Genomic DNA, 19141 nt, shown 5'->3' on the forward strand with positions numbered 1-19141 from the left:
GGGCGGGCTCCACTCACCTGCCGCAGCCTTCTCCACAAAGTGCAGCTCATGCCAGAAGTTGGCCAGCTCTGGGTATTTCTCCTTCACGGTCAAGGCGATGAAATGTAGCAAGGTCATCTTCCTGTCAGTGGACTTGGTGTCCAGCAGCTGGGAGAGCAGGACGGGGGCAATGTGAGGGCTCGAGCCCTGGTCCGACCACTGCTGCCCCTCGGCCTAACTGGCAGCCCACCATCTCACCAGGTCCAGGCTCTGGAGCTTGAAGCCATACACGGCTCCCCGCTTGCTGCTGTTCATGTAGTTCCCCAGCGCAAGGATGATCTGGGTACGAGATGCAGCGGGGAGGGGAACCCATGGCTCCTTCACCTTCTCTGGACAGCCATGGGCGCCCCACCCACCCACCCACCCACCCCCGTGCCCATCCACAGCCTCTCCTCACCTCCAACATCTGCTTCAGTTTCTGTGAGGACTTGACTGACGCGGAGGCGGCAATGATGGCATTGAGTTGCTGGAAAGTAAGACGAAGAGTGGATGAACCCTGGGCCCGGGGCCCCTTCAGAAAGGAGCGGGGAGGCTGGCGGGACAGAAGACGAGCTGCTCCTGGCTGGCTGGGGGTCGTACCGGCGTGAGCATCTGCAGGTTGTCCTGGAAGTTCCCCAGGAAAGCCATGCCCGCCATTCTCTGGGTGAGCCGCTCCACCTTGCTGAAGAGAAGCATGAAGCGGTCCTCGGCGGCCAGCTCCTCCAGGGGCTGCCGCTCCCGCTCGTACTGCCGCAGCAGCTTCACCTCGGCCTCCGTCGGCAGGAAGCGCATCAGGCACTCCACGAAGTCCACAGGCAGCGTCTGGAGGTCGAACCTGCGCAGGACGGAATGGCCACTTCAGGGCTGCTTGGTTTAAACTGATGTACAGTTACTCAGGACTGAGCTCCGAGCATCCAGTACGCCAACACCAATCCCTTCACCAGTCTCCACTTCGGGTTTCAAACGTGCCCATACTGCCAGCCACCCCTTTCATTCTCCAGCTTCTGAAAGGACTGAGGAGGGAGCAGTGAGCGACACGGAGCGAGGAACCAGTGCTTCATCTTCCAGTGACAGTCCAAGAGGCCCAGTTCACATCTTGCTGAAAGGCCCCTCAATATCCTAGACATTCTATTTTGCGCCCCTCTCGGAGAGCCTGGCAAGCTACCGAGAGTATCCCGCCCGCACGGCAGAGCCTGGCAAGCTCCCCGTGACGTATTCGATATGCCAAACACAGTAACAACAAGTCTCATGATGGAGACGTTACTGGGCCCGCTCGAGCAAATCGACGATCAACGGGAGGGCCTTTACTTTACTATTTTGCGCCTCGGAAATCTTAAATGTGAGTGAGGCTCAGGAGGTCCATTGTGCCAGAATACCCCTCCTTGTCTCCCCGCCGCCCTCCACGACTCTAAAGCCACAGTCGATGTCATGCAGCAAGTTGGGAGTAAGTTATCGCCTCCTCTGGGCACCCTTCTCTGATCATCAGCCTCAGCTAGCTAGCCCCCCCAAAGTGTCCTGCCTCTCTGCCCCCTCGGCACTGAGTGAAGGTGCTGGCTGAGCCCCACACACACCCCAGCACACAGCATGGACAGTGTTTTCTGGCCAAACCAGAGGATGACTGAAGGACACAAGGCAGCTCTGTCAGAGGCCAGGGAGACCAGGTCCCCAGGTCGAGAATGGGAGTGCCGGCCAGCTTGGAACTAGGGCCGGGACAGGGACTGCTCACGTGTGGATGGCCCTGCAGATCTCCTCAGCTGAGCGGCCAGCCTTGCGCAGGGTGATTGCCAGATTCTTGGCACGATTGGCCTCCAACAGGGTAACCTTGCTGGCAGCCTTTTGAGCTGTCTTGTTCTTGGAACAGATGAGGTCAAGTGCAGGGCCCTGAGCTTTTGTCTTGAACAGTTCTTCAAACTTATCCAGGTCCAGGTCCTGGCAGGAGTGATGGGAAGGGAAACTGTTGTGGCCTCACATGACCAAGGGCCCCCTGGCTGTGTGGGCTCAGCCCAGTTTTCCCAAGGTTAGGAGATTTACTCACGGAGTAACTAGGGTGCCCCCAACCCCCTCCCTCTGGCTCCCAAGCCTTGCTACCTCCAAGACCCTTTCATCATCGAGTTCACTGAAAACCGTGCCACTGATCTGGTTGGGTTTCAGCGCTGTCCAGTTGAAGACAGGCAGCCGGAACTTGGTCTTGATAGGTTTCTTGATGCGAATGGCTAGTGTGAAGAAAGGGGACCCATGAGGCAAGGACTCCCTGCTGCTGCTAGGCCCGCCCAGGATCTGCGCCACTCACTCACCTGACAGGCCTACTGTCAATACCACAGAGGGCGCAGCGCCAGGGAGAGGAGGGGCTGGAGGACACTTGCCTGGAGGAAGAAGAAACGCCCAGAGATTCCTCAGGCCACTCCCTCTGCCCACCACTCATCCTGAAAGACCCTCAGGGAAGGACCTGGCAGGAAGTCCTGTTTCTGCTCTCCCAGCCCAGGCCCTACCTACCTTGCTAGTCTGATACTCCGTCTTTTTTGGGGGGGAAGGGGGGGTTGTCACACCTGGCGATGCACAGGGGTTCCTCCTGGCTCTGCACTCAGGAGTTACTCCTGGCGGTGCTCAGGGGATCATACGGGATGCTGGGAATCGAACCTGGGTTGGCCACGTGCAAGGCAAACGCCCTACCGCTGTGCTATCGCTCCAGCCCCTATTCTGACACTCCCGCTCGGGCTCTCTTCAGAGGACTCTGTCCTTAGAGCCCTGCCCTAGGAGCCCTCGCTCAGCCGCATCCCAGCTTCCCCGGTGCTGACTGGGGCTCTGGTCTGGCCGCCCTCCCATCTCCCTGGGTCCTGCTTACCTGGTAATGGGGGCGGTGGAGGGGGCAAGGGAGGGGCTGGTGGTGGAGGCAGAGGTAGGGCCTCCTCGGGGGCCGGGGCAGGAGCCAGGAGGTCCAGTTCGGAGGGCGGCAGGCCCTCGCTCTGCTCCGCAGGGCCCACTCGGGCCAGGGCCTCACTGCCCGCCGCCTCCGGGCCCCGGGCCCCGGGCTCCAGGTGGCAGCGGCGCTGGAAGGCCTCCTCCTTCTCCTTAATGAGCCGCCGCAGGGTGTGGACCTGGTGGCTGGTGTTCTCGTACGTCTCCTACGGGGCAGGCAGCACCGTTACGGAAGTGATGGTGAAAGGGATGGACAGGACGTGCCCCCAGGAGACTTCCAGCCCCAAAGTCTCTCAACAGTCTCGGGAAGGTGCTCAGAAGCAGAAAGTGGTAGAAACCCGGGCAGGGATCAAGGGAAGCTAGAATACAAAAGAACTAAGTTGTGGGCAGAAGAATCAGTGTGCCGGGATGGGCCTACAGCCTTCCCACGGAGCGGAAAGGCACCGTCTCTGCAACCTAAGTTTGATGCCCAGCACCCCTGAGGGCTGCCAGGACTGATTTCTGAGGGCAGAGCCAGGAGTTAGCTCTGAGCACTGTAAGTATGGCCCCCAAACAACGCCCCCCCACCAAGAAACCCAGAAAAGTCAGAATGCCTCGGTGCACAGCCGAGGGCCCCGCTGCCCGCCTCCCATCCCAGCCCCTCAGTCAGCCAGCTGGTCATGCAAGGCCCGGGGAGGCTGCGCGTTGCTGTTCTCCCCATCATGGGCGCCTCTGTTGCTCTGCAGCTCTCACTTCATTTGAGAGGCCCCCTGGGACCAGACCCTGCTGTAACTCCCCATACAGTGCTCCGGACTCTTGGCCATCAGGGTAGTCACACACTGTGCTTCGCAGACCAGTGGTGCTGTATTTCTTTGGGGGAAAGGTCGGCTGGGATATGACTTTATAACCAACACGAAGTCAGAGGAGGGGCAGAGAAGACATTAAAATCGGAGGTGGCCTTGTACTTCCCACTCAGGGCACCAGGCGCATTTCTCAGGTAACAGTCCAGAACACCTGCCAGCAAGCGCAGGAGAGGGGAAGGCTCTGGAGAGGGAGACGGCCTGGACTCCGGTGGGAGCACTACCCGCCCCACCTCTTGCATGGATGCAGTTCGCTCTGGCTTCATCTTCCTTCTCCAGCCAAAACATGGGGTAAAATCATCAGCACACCCTCACCAAGTGCTCTTTCGGGGGAAAAGTCTTAGGAAAAAGAACGAAGTCCCTAGACTCTGCCCCTGGGCCCACCAGGTCCTCCCCTCCCAGACCGAGGTACCTTGATGCTCTCCAGTTCCTTCTCCCGCTGCAACAGCTGTTTCTCCAATTCTGCTACCCGCATCATGTTCTCATTCTCTAGATCCAGAAGCTTCTCTGTAAGCTACACGAGGAAGGTTCTGGATTGACCCTCAAGCCTGGGCACTCAGCACAGTCTGAATCCCAAGCCTGACTGAACCACCAAGGGCCGTGCGAGAAGTGGGGGTCAGTGCCCATCTGTGGGCAGTCCTCAATCACAGCAGGCGCTTAAGAACCCAGTGGGGTCAGAAGGTTTCCCTGGGGCTCTCTCTGAAGGCAATGGATCAGCGCAGGATTCTTGCAACATCTGTCCACATCCTTGCCCTCCCCGCTCCCCCCGACTGGTTCTGGTGGCTAAGCAGGACCACGTACTTGGGACACATGCTCCTCCAGCTCCTCCACCTTCTCTAGGGCCACGTTCTTGGTCTCCGCGTCCTCCAATAACCCCCCGACATCAAACACGTTGTCCAGGTAGGCCTGAATCTGTACTTGCAGCTTCTCGCTTTCCGTGTGCCGTGACTTCTGGGCAATGGCAGAGAGACAGGGAGGAGGCGCGGGACGATGAACCTCCTGAGAAAAACCCTTCACCCCCACCTCCGTGACCGCCTTCTCGAATATGAAACTCGGGTAGTTCCCACAGTTCCAGCTGTCAGTCTGGCCCCCACATCCCCCTCCAGCTGCCTGACTGGAGAGCCCCCTCTGCAACAGGACCTGAACCCCAAGTCAGTTCAGAGACAACCACAACTGAGCTCGTAGGAAAGAAAACTTTGTGTTTTCTTAATGGAACGTGGTCTGCGGCTCCTTGGTCTGCATCAAGCCCACTCACCTGCAGGAACTCCTCCAGCCCCAGTTTGGTGAACTCATACTGCAGGTGGACCCGGAAGTTCATGTCCTCCACTGAGTGTACCACAATGTTGATAAACTGCATGCAGGCCACCTGGGGCAGGGCCGGCGGGGGGGTGGTGTAAAGGCAGGAAGGGCAAGGAGAGATGGAGACAGGGAGGAGATTGGGATTAGACCTGTTATCATCAGGTGGGGGATCAAAAGGAAAGAACTTTATAAAGTCCAGTCTTTCAGGGAGTATTTTACCTTAAAAAACATCGACCTTATTATTCGGTATGCCAAGACAAGTAAATTATATAGGAAAGTCACGTGAATAAAAATATAGCTCTCCAAATGAGTATTTTTGCTGGTACTTGAGGTAACTTACAGAGCCGTGTCTGTGGCTGAAGAGACGTTAGAGAAAGAGACTGAGAACAAAAAAGCAGCTCAGGGGGGCAGAGAGACAGTACAGCGGGAAGGGCCCTTGCCTGAATCCAGGTTCAATCCCTGGCACCCCATTATGTTCCTTTGAGCCCTGCCAGGAACTGATCCGAGTGCAGAGCCAGGAGTAAGCGCTGAATACTGCTGGGTATGACCCAACAACCAAAAATAGAAAAGCAGCCCAGGAAGGATCCAGATCGGAAGACAGTACGGCCACAAAAATGAGGGAAGAAATGAAACTTGAAACAGACAACTTTCTAAAAACTTTCTGAGGTGAGTTACTGGACAAGAAACCGAACGGCAAGAATTATCCGACGTTTTCCAGACTCAAATTGCACTGGTGGTCTGGCCCCTGCTGGGGATCCGCTTGGCCCAGGCCCAGCTGCTCACCATGAAGTCGATGTTGCTGTCCTCATTCTGGAAATACTCCATCAGCTTCTCAAAGCGATGCAGCTCCTTGCAGACCTGAACAAGCAGACTTTCTCTGTGAAAGGGTCTACACCAGTCTCCCAGGAACATCATGGCAATGGGACTGGTCCAAACTAGTATTAATCCCCACTATATCCAACGGGCCTTCGGGACACTCTAGAAACAAGCCTGCTTTGGCTCCCACCAGTTTGTTGAGAGCTAAGAAAGCCTACGGCCTTGGGATCTGCTTAGGGGATCAGACCAGGAGAAAACACAAAAAGGTTGGTCGTGGAGCTGATAGGGCTCTTCACAAAGCGTGTGCTCTGCAGGTCTGAGACGTAAGGTCTCCATTCTGACACGTAAGGCCAAATCAAAGACCTGCTATGGTTGGGTTACTGAAGGGGAAGGGGGGAAAGGAAGGCGAATAAGCCATGAGTAAGGCGGGGGGCGGGGGGACTGAGGTCCTAGAGGGGACACAGGAGAGGCCAGGGTGCAGGAAGGGCCCTGTGCTAGGAGAGGGCTGCACAGACTCCTCTGAGCTTCTGGCTTCAAGGAGGAAGAGGCATTTCCTGGCTCAAACAATGGCTGCTAGGGAAGAGGTCCAAGGAGGAGGAAGAGGTGCGGCCAGCAGCTGGGGGTAGACGTCGAGGAATCCTCAGCTCAGTCAGGTGGGGGCTTCACAGTCCAGCTCAGAAGTTGGGGAAATTCCAAGTGGGCCCACACTGCCCCTCCCCAGTCACATCCCAAAACCAGGAGGTCCCCGCCAGCCTCTCCTCCAACTCTATATCCCCTGCTGTGCCTCTAACAGTGTGTGCTCACTGCCTCAGGCCCATGGGGACGCCTGCCAGGGGTGGCCAGCACTGACGAGCTCTCCAGGCGGGGCCCAGGGAGAGCCCCCGAACACCCAGGCACCCTCAGGTGGCAAACCAGGAGGCCTCCTAGCATAAGACACAGTAAGATGGAAATTCTGTTTTTTGCTTTAAAAAAAAAAAAGGTTGGGGTCAGAGATGTGGCTCAGTGGGAGAGCACTTGCATGTGTGAGGCCCTGGGTTCTATCCTGACACTGGTTTGTTGTTTTATTTTGTCCTTTGTGTGTTTTCCTTTTAAAGAGGCTTTTTCCATTTCTGGAGAAGCTTGTGTTTTCTTTTGAATGTATCCCTCTTTTTCTCCCCTGACATCTCTAAGTTGTTTATATTTTTCTTTTTCTGTTTTTGTTTTGGGGCCACTCCCAGCGATGCCATGGAGTGGCCTGGCACCTTAGCCCTGCACTCAGGAATTGCTCCTGGCAGTGCTCAGGACCATATGAGATGCCAGGGACTGAATCCGGATTGGTCGCATGCAAGGCAAGTGTCCTACCCACTGTACTGTTCCAGCCCAACTCTCTTATTGAGAGTCTTAAAAATATTTTGCTTCACTTAAGAAAAAAAAAGTGGGGCAGCTTGTTTAACTCAGCACTGGGATGCATGAAAATACAGGAAGAAGGGGACACACACACACACACACACACACACACACACACACACACACACACACACACACACGACAGACCTCTTTGAAATTGTCAAAGGCGGCAAGAATGATTTCATGACCTCCCCGCACCAAACACACGGCTGCCAGGAGCTCCAGGACAAGGGCTTTGGTTCTAGGAATGAAAAAAGAGATGAACCTCTTAGCCTCCCACTCCGGCCACTGCACAGCTCATTTCCAAGTCCCTGCAGGACAGAGACAGCCTCATTGAAGGGGTGAGAGTGGGTTTGGGGGAAAAGGCAGGGACGTTCCTTGCATATATGAGGTTCTGGGTTTGATCTCTGGCAAAACACAGGCATACGTGAAAAATAAAATATTAGGCTCAAAGGGCTGGAGCACATGCTTTACGTGTGGGAGGCCCAGGTTTGATCCTATATGATCTCCCCAATACTGCCAAGAGTGACCGCACTCATCACTGAGCCAGGACTAGCCCCATAGCAATGGCTGAGTGTGACCCCAAAAAGAAAACAAGAAAACAACAAGGCAGGGAAGGAAGGCTTGCTCCTACACCAGGATGTGCGGACCGGGGACACTCTCCCAGCAGCAGGGGAGAGATACCACAGCGCCCCGGGGCCGGGTGTCAGTGCGGCTGGGGTGAAGCCGCACTTGGCCTCCAGAGCCCAGGGCAGAGGAGTGGGCTGGGGGCACTTACCTGGGGTTCTTGTTGTTGAGACTGAGCGCGATCTCATTGACAGCGTGGGGGTGGGACATGACCAGGTTGAATCCATACTGCAGGGAGGTGAAAATCGGATGAACGGAGGGAGGCCGGGGGCGTGGGGAGCAGCTTCCGGCTCTGCCTAGCTGCACGCTGCAGGGGGAGCGCGGGGGAGCCTCACCTGGTAGTTCATGATGGCCCTGAGGCAGAGGATGCAGACGTGGACGTCGTCCTTCTGGCTCACGAGGCGCGAGTTCTTCAGGGCCCTGCGCCCCGGGAGGGTGCTGTATCTGCGGGGAGAGTGGCTGGTGAGAGCCCAGCCTTGCTCCCCGTCACCCAGAAAGCAGGAAAAGGGGAACGGAGCTCGCACCATTCGTGCAGAGTCAGGCTGCAGGAGCTGCGTCCGACCATCCTGAGCCCGCAGCACCTCCAAAACACACAAAGCAGCTCTGGACCCTTCTCCGTCCTCTCTACGGGGCAGGGAGGCACCTTCGCGCCGTCCCTCCCGCTCCATACCACACCGGGGCATCCTGGCTCCCACCCGCTGCATAGGTCTCCGAGGAGGCAGCGCGAACCCCGGGCCTTAGGAGACGCATCTGACTTTGCACATGCACCGACCCCCTCCGTGAGGCTTCATGAAAGAGGGAAGGGCCAATGGTCTGTGATCGCGCATGACGAGAAGGATGAGCAGGTCAGAGGGCTGAACCCAGAGGCTAGAAGAAAAGTCCAGCCGGGAGAGACAGAGCACAGGAGGGACCTCAGGCCCTAAGCCCGGCCGGCTGGGGTGGCCGGGCTCTGAGGAGTCATCTGGTCCCTCCACCTGCTTCTGAGGACACTGCGGATGGACAGGGCAGCCTGAGAAAGAGAGGGGTCAAGGAAGCTGTGGGGGCAAGCCGAGGGCAGGTGGGGTGGTGTGAAGCAGCCGAGGGGCCGGACGCAGATCTGGACAGAGACGGGAGGGGACGCGGGTCGCCTGAAGGCTCAGAACGGGGCAAGGACTAGCCTGCCCGGAGGCGCGGAGGGAGGAAGGGCGGCGAGACAGCCAAGTGGAGAGGTCCCCAGAGAGAGGCGGAAGAGAGGGGAGCACTGGACACCCAGGCGGGGTGGGCGCAGCGGAGGGTGACGTACTTACCCAGGACAGACCGCTGGGCAGAATCAAGGAGACAGAGAGGACAGACCAGAGAGAGACGGGCAGGCAAAGGCAAGAGAGGCCTGGAAGCAAAGAGTGGAGGGAGGAGCATGAGCGCTGCACTCACCGCTGGGACCCAAGACCTGGCGGGGGGCGGGGGGCGCAGAGCGAGCACATACCGGAGCACAGACTGGCGTGCAGAGCGAGCGAGGCTGTTGGTGAAGGGGGCGGACAGGGCGCTGGGGGGCTGCAGGTCCTCGATGGACCTGCTCCAGGAGCGAAGCTTGTCAAAGGCACCATCGTCACCACTCTCCAGACCCTCAAAGTCAAACCTGGAGCAGGAAAGGACACACGTGCGCACACACAGGAGAGATTCAGGGCCAAGCCCCAGCGGGCCGGACCGTGGTGGCCGCGACACCTCCGGGGCAGCAGAAAGCAAGGATGGCAGAAGGAGAGAGCCGGACCAGGAGGAGACCCCACTCAGGTCGGGGGCACCCCCGACTCGGGAAGAGGCAGAAGGGGCCCGGGAGCCCCAGTGGCAGCAGGAAGGGGAGATGGGGATGTGGCTGGAGCATCACCGTCATGGCACAGAGGGGGTGGGGAGTGCCTCTTTCTGCACTCCCACCAGACGGGGACAGCTCTGAGGAGCCAGGCTCGCCAGGGAGAATCTGTCCCACAGGAGGGTCGCGACTCATGGCCAGCAGCAGCCAAAGGGGGCGATGTGGGGATGGGGCCATGGGGTTGCCCAGCCGGCTCAAACAGGACACCCTCGTGCTCAGGAGGAGCAGCAAGTGGCAGGTGGCCCCATCTTAGCACTGAGTTTTCTTATCTGGGCTTTTATTGATTTGTTTTTGGGCCACACCCCGCTGGAGGGACCGTACGGGTGGCAGGGACTGAAGTGGGGACAGTTACATGCAAGGTCAACACTCTGCCCACTGTGTCACTATCACTCCTGCCCCTCATGACCGGGCTTTTCTCTGGTTCTTTCTGTGGCTCCCAGCATCTTAGAGTACAGCCTTTGGGTCCATCTTTCGAGGTTGAGCTTGTGGGCCGGAGTCCATGGTCCCTCTGGGAGCTGGAGGGTTCTTTGACAGGACGCTTCCTGTTCTGGGCGGTCTCTCCCACGGCAGTGAGTGCAGGGCAAGGACGCCCTGTCCATAGGGGCTTTTCCCTCGCATCCCTCCCCATGGGGACATACCCACGTGAGATACAAGCCCCACTCCTCTTTCCTGGCCTCGTCCCCCCACACGTCAGGAAGGACCCAGCAACACCCCTCAGGAGCTTCTGCTGGGACAAGCCCAGCAGCCGAGCAGAAACTGAGGCTTTCTGAGACTGAAGCATGTTCCCAGGAGCCGGAGTGCTTCAAAGTAAGCAGAAGCAGATTTCTCCTGCTCAGAGAAGTTTCAGGGGTGCTCACAGAGGCACGGGAGGGTGTGACCCAGTAAGGGGCAGCTCACCAGTGGCTCCCTCGCTCAACTACAGTCCTCCCTGCACACACACAGGAGGCCACAAACACATGCCTGCACGCAGCCGTGGGGCTCCTTGCCCAAATGCTCCCGCCCTCCGCTGCCCGCACTGCTTTCTCTCAAAGACACTCCAGGCCCGGCTCGCTGCTGCTGGGGACGCCACAGGGCCAAGGCTCCAGCGTATTTTGGGTTAGAGCGCTGGAATTTGTTTGTGTTTTAAGCAAGATAGGCTTATTTGGAAAAATGATCTGCATCTTTTTACTATAAAAACCCTGAATTAAAAAAAAATCACTTTAGCAAATGTTTTTCATTTTTTCCTATAAAAAAAGCAGATTTTAAAGGAACAGGAGGATCCCGAGGCATGAGCACTGTTGGGCTGGGAGTGGACTGCTTTTCATTCTCACAGGGTGAGAGACCAAGCCCAGGACAGAAGTCACTTTAACTCTCCTAAGAGACATGACGAAAGGGAAACTGGACAGCAGAGGACAGGCAGGGCAAGGACAGCGACAAAAAGAGTGGAAGACAAGGCACCATGTTCCCCAAGACACAACGCTTTTGGGCTAACACTGAAAAAGTCAAGGGCAAACCAGGAAGATGGTCGAGCGAGGGCGGACCAGCCTGGGTGTCAGACAGCGTCAGGCATCCTGTGTACGATCCTGCCACTCCTGTCCACACGCCCAGGTGGTACGGGAGGGCACCCTGGTGGATCACAGCAACAACAGAGCAGCTCCCTCGGTACAGACACTATGTGTTGCCAACATTATGAAGTGCCCTACGCTCATTTTCTAATTAAAATTTTTAAAATGGAGGGGGGATTGGGCTACACCCAGCTGTGCTCAGTGGCTACTCCTAGCTCGTGCTTGCAAGACACCACTGGCAGGGTTCAGGGGACCATGTGGTGCCAGTGATTGAACTCAAGGCGTGATGCACGTGAAGACAAGTGACCAGCCACTGAGTCACATCCCTCAATCTCATTATCTAATGATTCTTATGAGGACTCCAGAATATGGACCCCTCTTACGGAAACTTCCCAAGACACATGGAAATCAACTGGGACAAAGACCCAACTCTGAAATCCTTGAGGGTCCCTGTTCCTTCTCCACTGCCCCACACTTCATGTCAGCTGCCTGAGTCCCCAGTGAGCTCGAAAACAGCTGCTGCGTGTGGCTCCAGGAATGCGTCTGCTCACATGTGGGAGACCCTGGTCCCATCCCAGGCACCAGAAACAGAAAGAAAGGGATCCCGAGGCTTCCTTTTCTATCTGGGTCAAAGCCCACGCTCACTGCTTCTGGGGTCAGCCTCTCACACAGGGCGCCCCCCCCCACCCTCCCGAAAGCCTCAGGAGACATCTCTCCAAGGAAGCAGAATGTCCTCCACGCCGGGGGGTTTCCTCATGCTGTGTCCAGCCTGGAGCTTCTTTTTTTCTTTTTTTTTGCATTTTTGGGTCACACCCGGCAATGCACAGGGGTTACTCCTGGCTCTGCACTCAGGAATTACTCCTGGCAGTGCTCAGGGGACCATATGGGATGCTGGGAATCGAACCCGGGTCGGCTGCATGCAAGGCAAACGCCCTACCCACTGTGCTATTGCTCCAGCCCCCAGCCTGGAGCTTCTTGGGTCCTGTCCTCCACTCCCTTCCAGCGGCATCCCACACCTCTGCCGGGTCTCCGCCCTCCGCCTCCTTCCCGCAACCTCCCCCTGCCTCGGCCAATCAAGAGGGCGCTGTCCCCCCTCACTGGTCCCCAGCCTGAGCCCTGGGTACTCACATGACAGAACACTGGGCGAAGGACAGGTAATCCACCAGCACGTCCAGGCCTTTGTTTTCGTCATTCAGAAACTCCCGCACCCATCTGCAGAGGAAGCAGACAGAGGAAGGAGGGATCTGAGTGGGTGCAGAGTCAGGAGAGGGGGGAGGTAGGACCCTCCGGAATTCAGTACCAGGCCAAGAACTTTGGGGAGATCCAAGCTCACAGACCACTGGTGATTAGGTCACCAGCCTGGAGCCTCCTTGGTGAAGGTCGGAGATGGCATGAGGCAGAAGCTTTCCAATCCTGGCAGCCACGTGAGCTCTCCGGTGCCCATCCTCAGGGTCGAGGGGGCTTATCAGGTCCTCCTGCGGCCCTGGAGGCGGGCTGGACTTCCATGCATGAGGTACCTTTTGCAATGAGCCAAATCCTTACCGTGTTTGGTGGAAGACAGCAGGGGGAGGGGCGAGGGGGCAGGTACCAGGAGCACTCCCAGAGGCTGCCCTGAGAGAAGTCAGCAGGCCCCCAACTTGCCCCAACCACAATACAGGCAAGAGGGTGACAACAAACTCTGAACAGAGGCACAGGAGGGCACGGGCCCTTCACCGAGTTCACGAAAAGCTACCAGGGCAAGTTCTGAAAAGAGGCGGCTCGGAGGGAGTCTGTCAGGTGAGCTCAGGAATCAGGACAGGATGGGGGAGGAGTCTAGAACTCCCGGTAACTCCAAAATGGCTAAAACCGAGGGACAGAAAGTAACAAAATAGGAGACTAACACCCGAGAATAGCCAAGATAAGTGCCAGGAGGTTGGCTTCATGGCTTGGAGGCCAGCCACACACGCTGGGGGAAAAGGCAGCTCAGACAGAGAAGGGAGCACCAAGTAAAGGGTGTTGTGAGGATACTCCCAGGGTGGGAGAAGCATGCTGAAAGTAGACTCTAGACCGAACATGATTGCCACTCGGTGCCTCTTTTGCAAACCACAGCACCCAAAAGGAGAGAGAGAATAAAAGGGAATGCCTTGCCACAGAGGCAGGGTGGGATGGGAGGAATGGGGGTGGTGGGAGGGATACTGGGATCAGTGGAAAATGGGCACTGGCGAAGGGAAGGGTACTCGATCACTGTATAACTGAAACCCAAGCACAGAAGTTTTTAAGTCTACAGCTGTACCTCATGGTGTTTCACTAATAAAATTTTTTTAAAAAAATGGCTAAAACCCCCGAGACCAGCCTGAGGACTCGAGCCCTTCAGCTAGGGAGGCAGACAGGCCAAGCACCGCAGACAGTGGCCCTGGCCACTGGCATTACATCCGGAGGCCCGTGGGAACGGTGAGTCCCAGGACGGAGGAGACAGGCTCGCCCCACGGTGCAGAGAACCCCGATGCCAGCATCTCCTCAGAACATCCGGGCCGGTCAGGGAGCCGGCAGAGAGGTGGAGGCCCCGCAGCGCCTGCGCCATGCTGGCCGCCACACCCCTGGCCAGCGGCCGGCTGGAGCCCAGTCTGGCTGCGATCTGGCAGCCGGCTCTGGGCCAGCCTGGCTGACACCGGAGCTGCCTGAAGTTAGCTTCCTCTCTGGGGGCGGACAGGCCTCCCGTTTCCTGTCTGTCTGCTCTCCAGCCCCCCACCCCCTTCTCATTTCCTGTCTGAGTCTACACTGCTATTTTCGGGATCTTGACACTTTGCGGAGAGGTTAAAGGGCACTTAGGCAGAACGGAGAAACCTATCCAAACGGAGGGGAGATTTCTCAGGGAGGCTCGGGCTCCGGCTTCCCGGCTTGCCTCTGCTCCAGCACAGAGCTGCCACCAGCCCGCCCTGCACACCGGCCTCGGCAGGCCTTGGGGTAGACCGGGGCGGTCAGCAGAAGACGCCTCACGCCACCTGGCCCTGAGCAGACTGACAGCCGGACAAACTCTTCCTGCCCAGAAATCCGGGAAGGATCCTGGCCCTCCCACATCATTCTACCCAGAGAAGTCACAGTTCAGATGACAGGAGCCGCTGAAATGCCAGACACCAAGCTGTTCCCTGGGAACCAAGGACCGGGTCCAGACCTCCAGCTTGTGTGCCAGCTGCCCGAGGCCCCAGGCCTGGGAACCATGATGCCCCAGCCCCCACTTCTGGCCCGGAGCCAGAGGGGCCCGCAGCAGGTAGAAGGGACAAGTAGAGGGGCTGTCACCCCCCACCCCCCGCCCCTGTAGCCCTCTTCGCGCTGTAAGGCTTGGTAAGGAAGACAGACAAGGATCCGAGAGGAGGGGGAGGCCTTAGGAAGGAAGGTGGTGTGACAGGCTGCCACGTTCAGAGCGACTGCCTGGGACACACTTGCCCACGCACACAGGCGGAGTTTCCCCTTCTCCAAGGATTCACCAAAGATGAAGGCTTAGCGAGGTATTTCCCAGCGGATCAGCTTTCAAAACGCGGTTCATGGGTGAGGTGTCAAAGCCAGTTCTGGCCACCAGGCCCAGCCCATGAGACCAAAGCTGTCCCTCCTCTGTGCCTTCCACGCCCCGTCCCCCACGGCTGCTCTGTGGCAGTTGATCCATGCAGGAGGCCTTGTGGGAGCCCCACCAAGCTTAGCATGCACAAAGGAGGGCTATGCATGCTTCGGTGCGCAAACAGGTGATGTATCGTGCAATCCTTCCCACCCCTGCTCTGGGGAAGCTCAAGAACTTGGTGCCAGCACCCCACCCCAGGCTCGACTTCTCCACCACTGCAGCCCTGCCTGTGAACCCTACCAGCTGCCCTCTCTGAACTTGAGGCTCAGAAAGCCCTTCCTGCCCCCCGCCCTTCACTATACCCGCCGGCACTGTTCACGCTGGCTCTGAGGCCTCTGCTCTCCTCTGTCTCACATAGCGGCCCTCAGCCTGCTCACCAAGGCCCACTTCCTGACTCAGAGACTGAGAAAAAGAAACCACACAGGCCCCAGGAGTCCTGTCAAGGGGCTGGCACTACCGTGGCGTCCAGTTCCTGGCTCCACCACCAGGACCTCCTTTCCTGGGGTTTCAGGAAGCTGCCTTGGCTGTGAACTAAGACTTGTCTTATAATCAAGCAAATAATCTTCTGGGCACCACATGTCCAGGAACCAGGTCTCTGTTGTTCAGTCCAACGCGTCCCGTCATCCTACGTGTGGCCTCCCCAGCTCCCCCCACCCCCCACCCCTTCGCCTTTCACTGCCAACGCCAGCCTTGTCTGGGCCTCTTCTGGCCCAGTCCCCGGCCACAGGCAGCCTCCCGTCTCAGCGGCTCTGGGAACATCTTCACTCGAGGCCACAAGCTCAGGACCCCTGAAAGCCCCCCCCCCCCGCCCCCCCGCCAACAGCTGGCAACAAGAGTTGTGCCAGTCAAGGAAGCCGAGGAGCCAAAAACCACTGAAGGGGCAGCTCTGTCCCCTTGGCAGGCAGAGAATCAGGAGATGGCACCAGGTCCCGCGTGGCCTGCTCCAGCCTGCAGTCAGCTGTGAGGGAGACTCTGCTATTCCGATCTGACTCACCCAATGTGGTTGGTCCGCAGTGAGATCTCCAGCTCCCTCAGTACCTTGGTTGACTCCTGCACTCTCCTCCTGAACTTCTATAAACACAGAATGTTCTGTCACTGATGGAGACCCCCAACCCAGCTTCACAGGAAGGGGTAAACAGGGCAGAAAAAAGAAAGAAACACAAAAGGGCAGTTACAGTCTTCCCTCTCCACTAGCCAGCCACTGCAGCCAGGCCCTGAAAGGCAGAAATCTCACCCCTCAGACGCCAGCGCCCCTCGAGAGCAACCCCACAGGCTCCCTGCTGCCCACCTCACCTTCCGGGTTACACTGGGGTCCAGGAAGCTCTGGAGTTTCTGGATGTAGGTGTGGGGAGGATTCTTCACCTGGAACCTTTCCTGGAAGGGAAACACAAAACGTACCCAGAGAATCCTGAGGGGTGTGTGAGGAAGAAGGCCACTCCGAGTTCAGCTGTGAGGGGACCGAGTCTTCCATCACCCAAAGCAACTGATCCTCAGGCATTTCCCAGTACTCCACATTTTCTCCTCTTCCAACCATTGCTCCTAAACCTGACAGACTTTTCTATCCTAAAGGATTCTTTTCAAGGGCTGGGGCACAGCCTGGTATGCGTGATACCACAAGTTTGACCTCCAGCACCAGATACAATCCCCATCGCTGCCGGGTATAGTTCCTGATGGTGCCACACACCACTGAGGGTAGCCCTGGTGTCCCCCCGCACTGCCGGGCATACGCAGCATTGTGCTACCAGGCACAAACATGGAACTGTCCATCCGAGTTGGCCAAGTGACAATATTCCTCAGCACTGCTTGGACGACCCAAACAAAGACGTTATTTTCAGAGTCTGCTGCTTACTAAGATGTCTATGTCCAAAATAAAGACCCTGGTTGACTAATGGAGGTGAAGAAGGACCACAGGAAACTCATCAGAATGAGCTTTCCAAGCCCTCAGGCCTAAAGTTGGTTTCGTGTTACTTTTACGGCAACAACACGGCTCAGAGCTGTCAAGACAACTTCTGCTCCTTGCCCAGACCCTGACAAACCAGAACAACCTTAGCACTGAGCCTGCTCTCAGCAAGGTTATCTCTCAGGCCTCGTCCACCCTGGCCCATGCCTTCCCATTTTATGGCCACCATCTGGGAGGACTGGAGCATCCCAGCCCTGAGAGGGAGGGTCCCGGGGTCGTAAAAGTCTAGGAGAACGATCCAATGTTAGGTAGCAAAACCAAAAACTAAAATGGGGACAAAAACACAAGGTTTAAGTGTTGAAGTCATGTAACCCTGGAAAGATGAAAAGATTAAACTTAAGAAAACCCACTCCCAGGGGGTTGGAGCAACAGCACAGCGGGTTAAGGCGCTTGCCTTGAACGTGGCTCACCCAGGTTCAATTCCCAGCATCCCTTTTGGTCCCCCGAGCATCACCAGGAGTAATTTCTGAGTGCATGAGCCAGGAGTTACCTCTGTGCATCGCTGGGTGTGACCCAAACAGAAAACAACAACAACAACAACAAAAAAACAAAAACAAAAACAAAAAAAACCACCCAAACCCACTCCCAGGTCATGGAAGATAACGAAGGTGAGTGGTACGCATTTTGTGTGTGCAGGGCGCCAGTTCGATCCTCAGCACTGCATGGACATCAGGTATGGCGCTGGTGGTCCCTGAAAAGGGCTAGAATAGCACAACCCTTGGACCCAAGCACTGAAACATCCTGCCCAGTCGGTGGAGTATAGCTGGGATCCCCTGACCCTCTTCCTCCTCACTCCCACCAAAAAAAACCCACCACCAAAGGGTCACTGAGACGGGATATGCACTAGGCGCTCCTGCCTCGGCCAAGCACATGCCTTGGGAGGCAGAAGAGCGGACTCGCTTATTTATGACAGTTTCCCGGCAACAGAGCTGGTTAAACATGTCTCGGGTCTGCCAGGTGCTTCCACACGTCCTCGGCGGTTAGGAAGTAAGAGCCGGCTTCAGCCCCAAAGGCAGGCCTGCCCAGGTTCAGGACTTGGGCCCCGTGACCTGTGAGTGTGTGCTGGGGAAAGAAGAGGCTGCAGGTGTTCCTCCTGGAATCTGAGGCAATGAACAACCTTTAAATCCTCTCCCAGCTCTAAATACTATTCATGCAGGAAGCGCTTCCAGTCTTTAAGTCCACAGACTTGGGAGGAAAGGCCAGGGGACTGAGCGTCTCGGTCCCCGAGCCCCACAGGTGATAAGAACCCTGCTCTCTGCAAGATCTGAGGCAAAGTGAAGGATGAGAAGTGGGCCTTTGGGCTGACCTCTCTGAGAAAGGCAGAAACAGGCCCAACTGGGAGTGGATTTCTCTGAGTCAACCCCCACCCCCCAGGCCTGCCACTGTCCACTGCAAAGAAATCAAGACAGCTCTTTCTTTGCAAGAGCTGGAGAATTTAGTCTATCAGCCCTGCCTATTAAGCGTCTCCTTGGAACAGGGAGCACAGAGTGAGGCCAACCTGGGGCTGCGATCAGCCCAAGCCTCAGGCTCTTCTTGCCTGGTCCCAGTTTCCCAACCTGGCCAGAAGTCCATTACCTGGTCACAGATGAGATCCCACTTCTTCTCATTGTCATACTGTCGCAGGAGCCGGGCCTTGTCGGGAGGCAGGTTCATGGAGCTCTGAGGAAGAGGAAGCTGGTCAGTGGGTCTGAAAGGAATCCTATATGACTGCAGGGTCCCTCTTCTGAACCCTTGGCTTCACCCTGATGCTCTAACAGCAAGACAGCAGATTTGTCGGGCCTGGACCCCTTCACACTGAGTTCTGTTTGGCTGAGGGATGGCTTCCGACCATAGATTGTAGAATCAAAATAATAAGTTGAGATACACACTGCTATAAATTGCAAGTAGAAAATATGAATGTTCCATGAAGCTTGTTTCTTTTACATTTTATGTCTATACACAGGCAGACACAGGTCATGCTATAAATATTGAGAAAGCAAGAACATCTTTTTTTTTTTTTTCTTGGGTCATACCCAGTGATGCTCAGGGGTTACTCCTGGTTCCGGACTCAGGAATTACTCCTGGCGGTGCTTGGGGGACCCTATGCGATGCCGGGGATCGAACCCAAGTCGGCCGTGTACAAGGCAAACGCCCTACCCGCTGTACTATCTCTCCCCGCAAAAACATCTTGAAGTCTGCAAATTAAAGCAGCATTTTTTAACCTGTTGCCCCTTGCCTGAAAGAAGGGTGGATCCTGAGCCCCAAGAAGCAGCTGCAACTCCCCACATCAGAGTACGCTGCACTGTCATAAAGATAGCTGCT

At 56.8% G+C, this 19141-nt stretch overlaps 1 protein-coding gene across 6 annotated transcripts in view; it reads right to left on the reverse strand.

Moving 5' to 3' along the window:
* FMNL3 (formin like 3) overlaps positions 1-19141 on the reverse strand; it is a 62948-nt gene that overhangs the window by 3067 nt on the left and 40740 nt on the right. For 3 of the 6 annotated variants that reach the window (XR_008793299.1, XM_056120188.1, XM_056120185.1), the window contains exons 2-21: positions 18416-18499; positions 16174-16254; positions 15875-15951; positions 12417-12500; positions 9364-9516; positions 8237-8345; positions 8053-8129; positions 7422-7515; positions 5856-5930; positions 5029-5139; positions 4575-4724; positions 4186-4287; positions 2861-3140; positions 2313-2381; positions 2107-2231; positions 1745-1947; positions 619-853; positions 437-505; positions 238-318; positions 18-147 (exon numbers count right to left, since the gene is read on the reverse strand). Coding sequence is in view for 5 of the 6 variants with exons in the window: in XM_056120188.1 (XP_055976163.1) it covers positions 18-147; positions 238-318; positions 437-505; positions 619-853; positions 1745-1947; positions 2107-2231; positions 2313-2381; positions 2861-3140; positions 4186-4287; positions 4575-4724; positions 5029-5139; positions 5856-5930; positions 7422-7515; positions 8053-8129; positions 8237-8345; positions 9364-9516; positions 12417-12500; positions 15875-15951; positions 16174-16254; positions 18416-18499 (2389 nt within the window). In the remaining variant the exon portion in view is untranslated. The remainder of the gene's footprint in view (positions 1-17; positions 148-237; positions 319-436; positions 506-618; positions 854-1744; positions 1948-2106; positions 2232-2312; positions 2382-2860; positions 3141-4185; positions 4288-4574; positions 4725-5028; positions 5140-5855; positions 5931-7421; positions 7516-8052; positions 8130-8236; positions 8346-9363; positions 9517-12416; positions 12501-15874; positions 15952-16173; positions 16255-18415; positions 18500-19141) is intronic. The other 3 variants (XM_056120189.1, XM_056120187.1, XM_056120186.1) reach the window with 2 other exon arrangements.

The sequence above is a fragment of the Sorex fumeus genome, unplaced genomic scaffold (assembly GCF_029834395.1).
Source record: "Sorex fumeus unplaced genomic scaffold, SorFum_2.1 ptg000042l, whole genome shotgun sequence".
Classification (NCBI taxonomy): Eukaryota; Metazoa; Chordata; class Mammalia; order Eulipotyphla; family Soricidae; genus Sorex; species Sorex fumeus.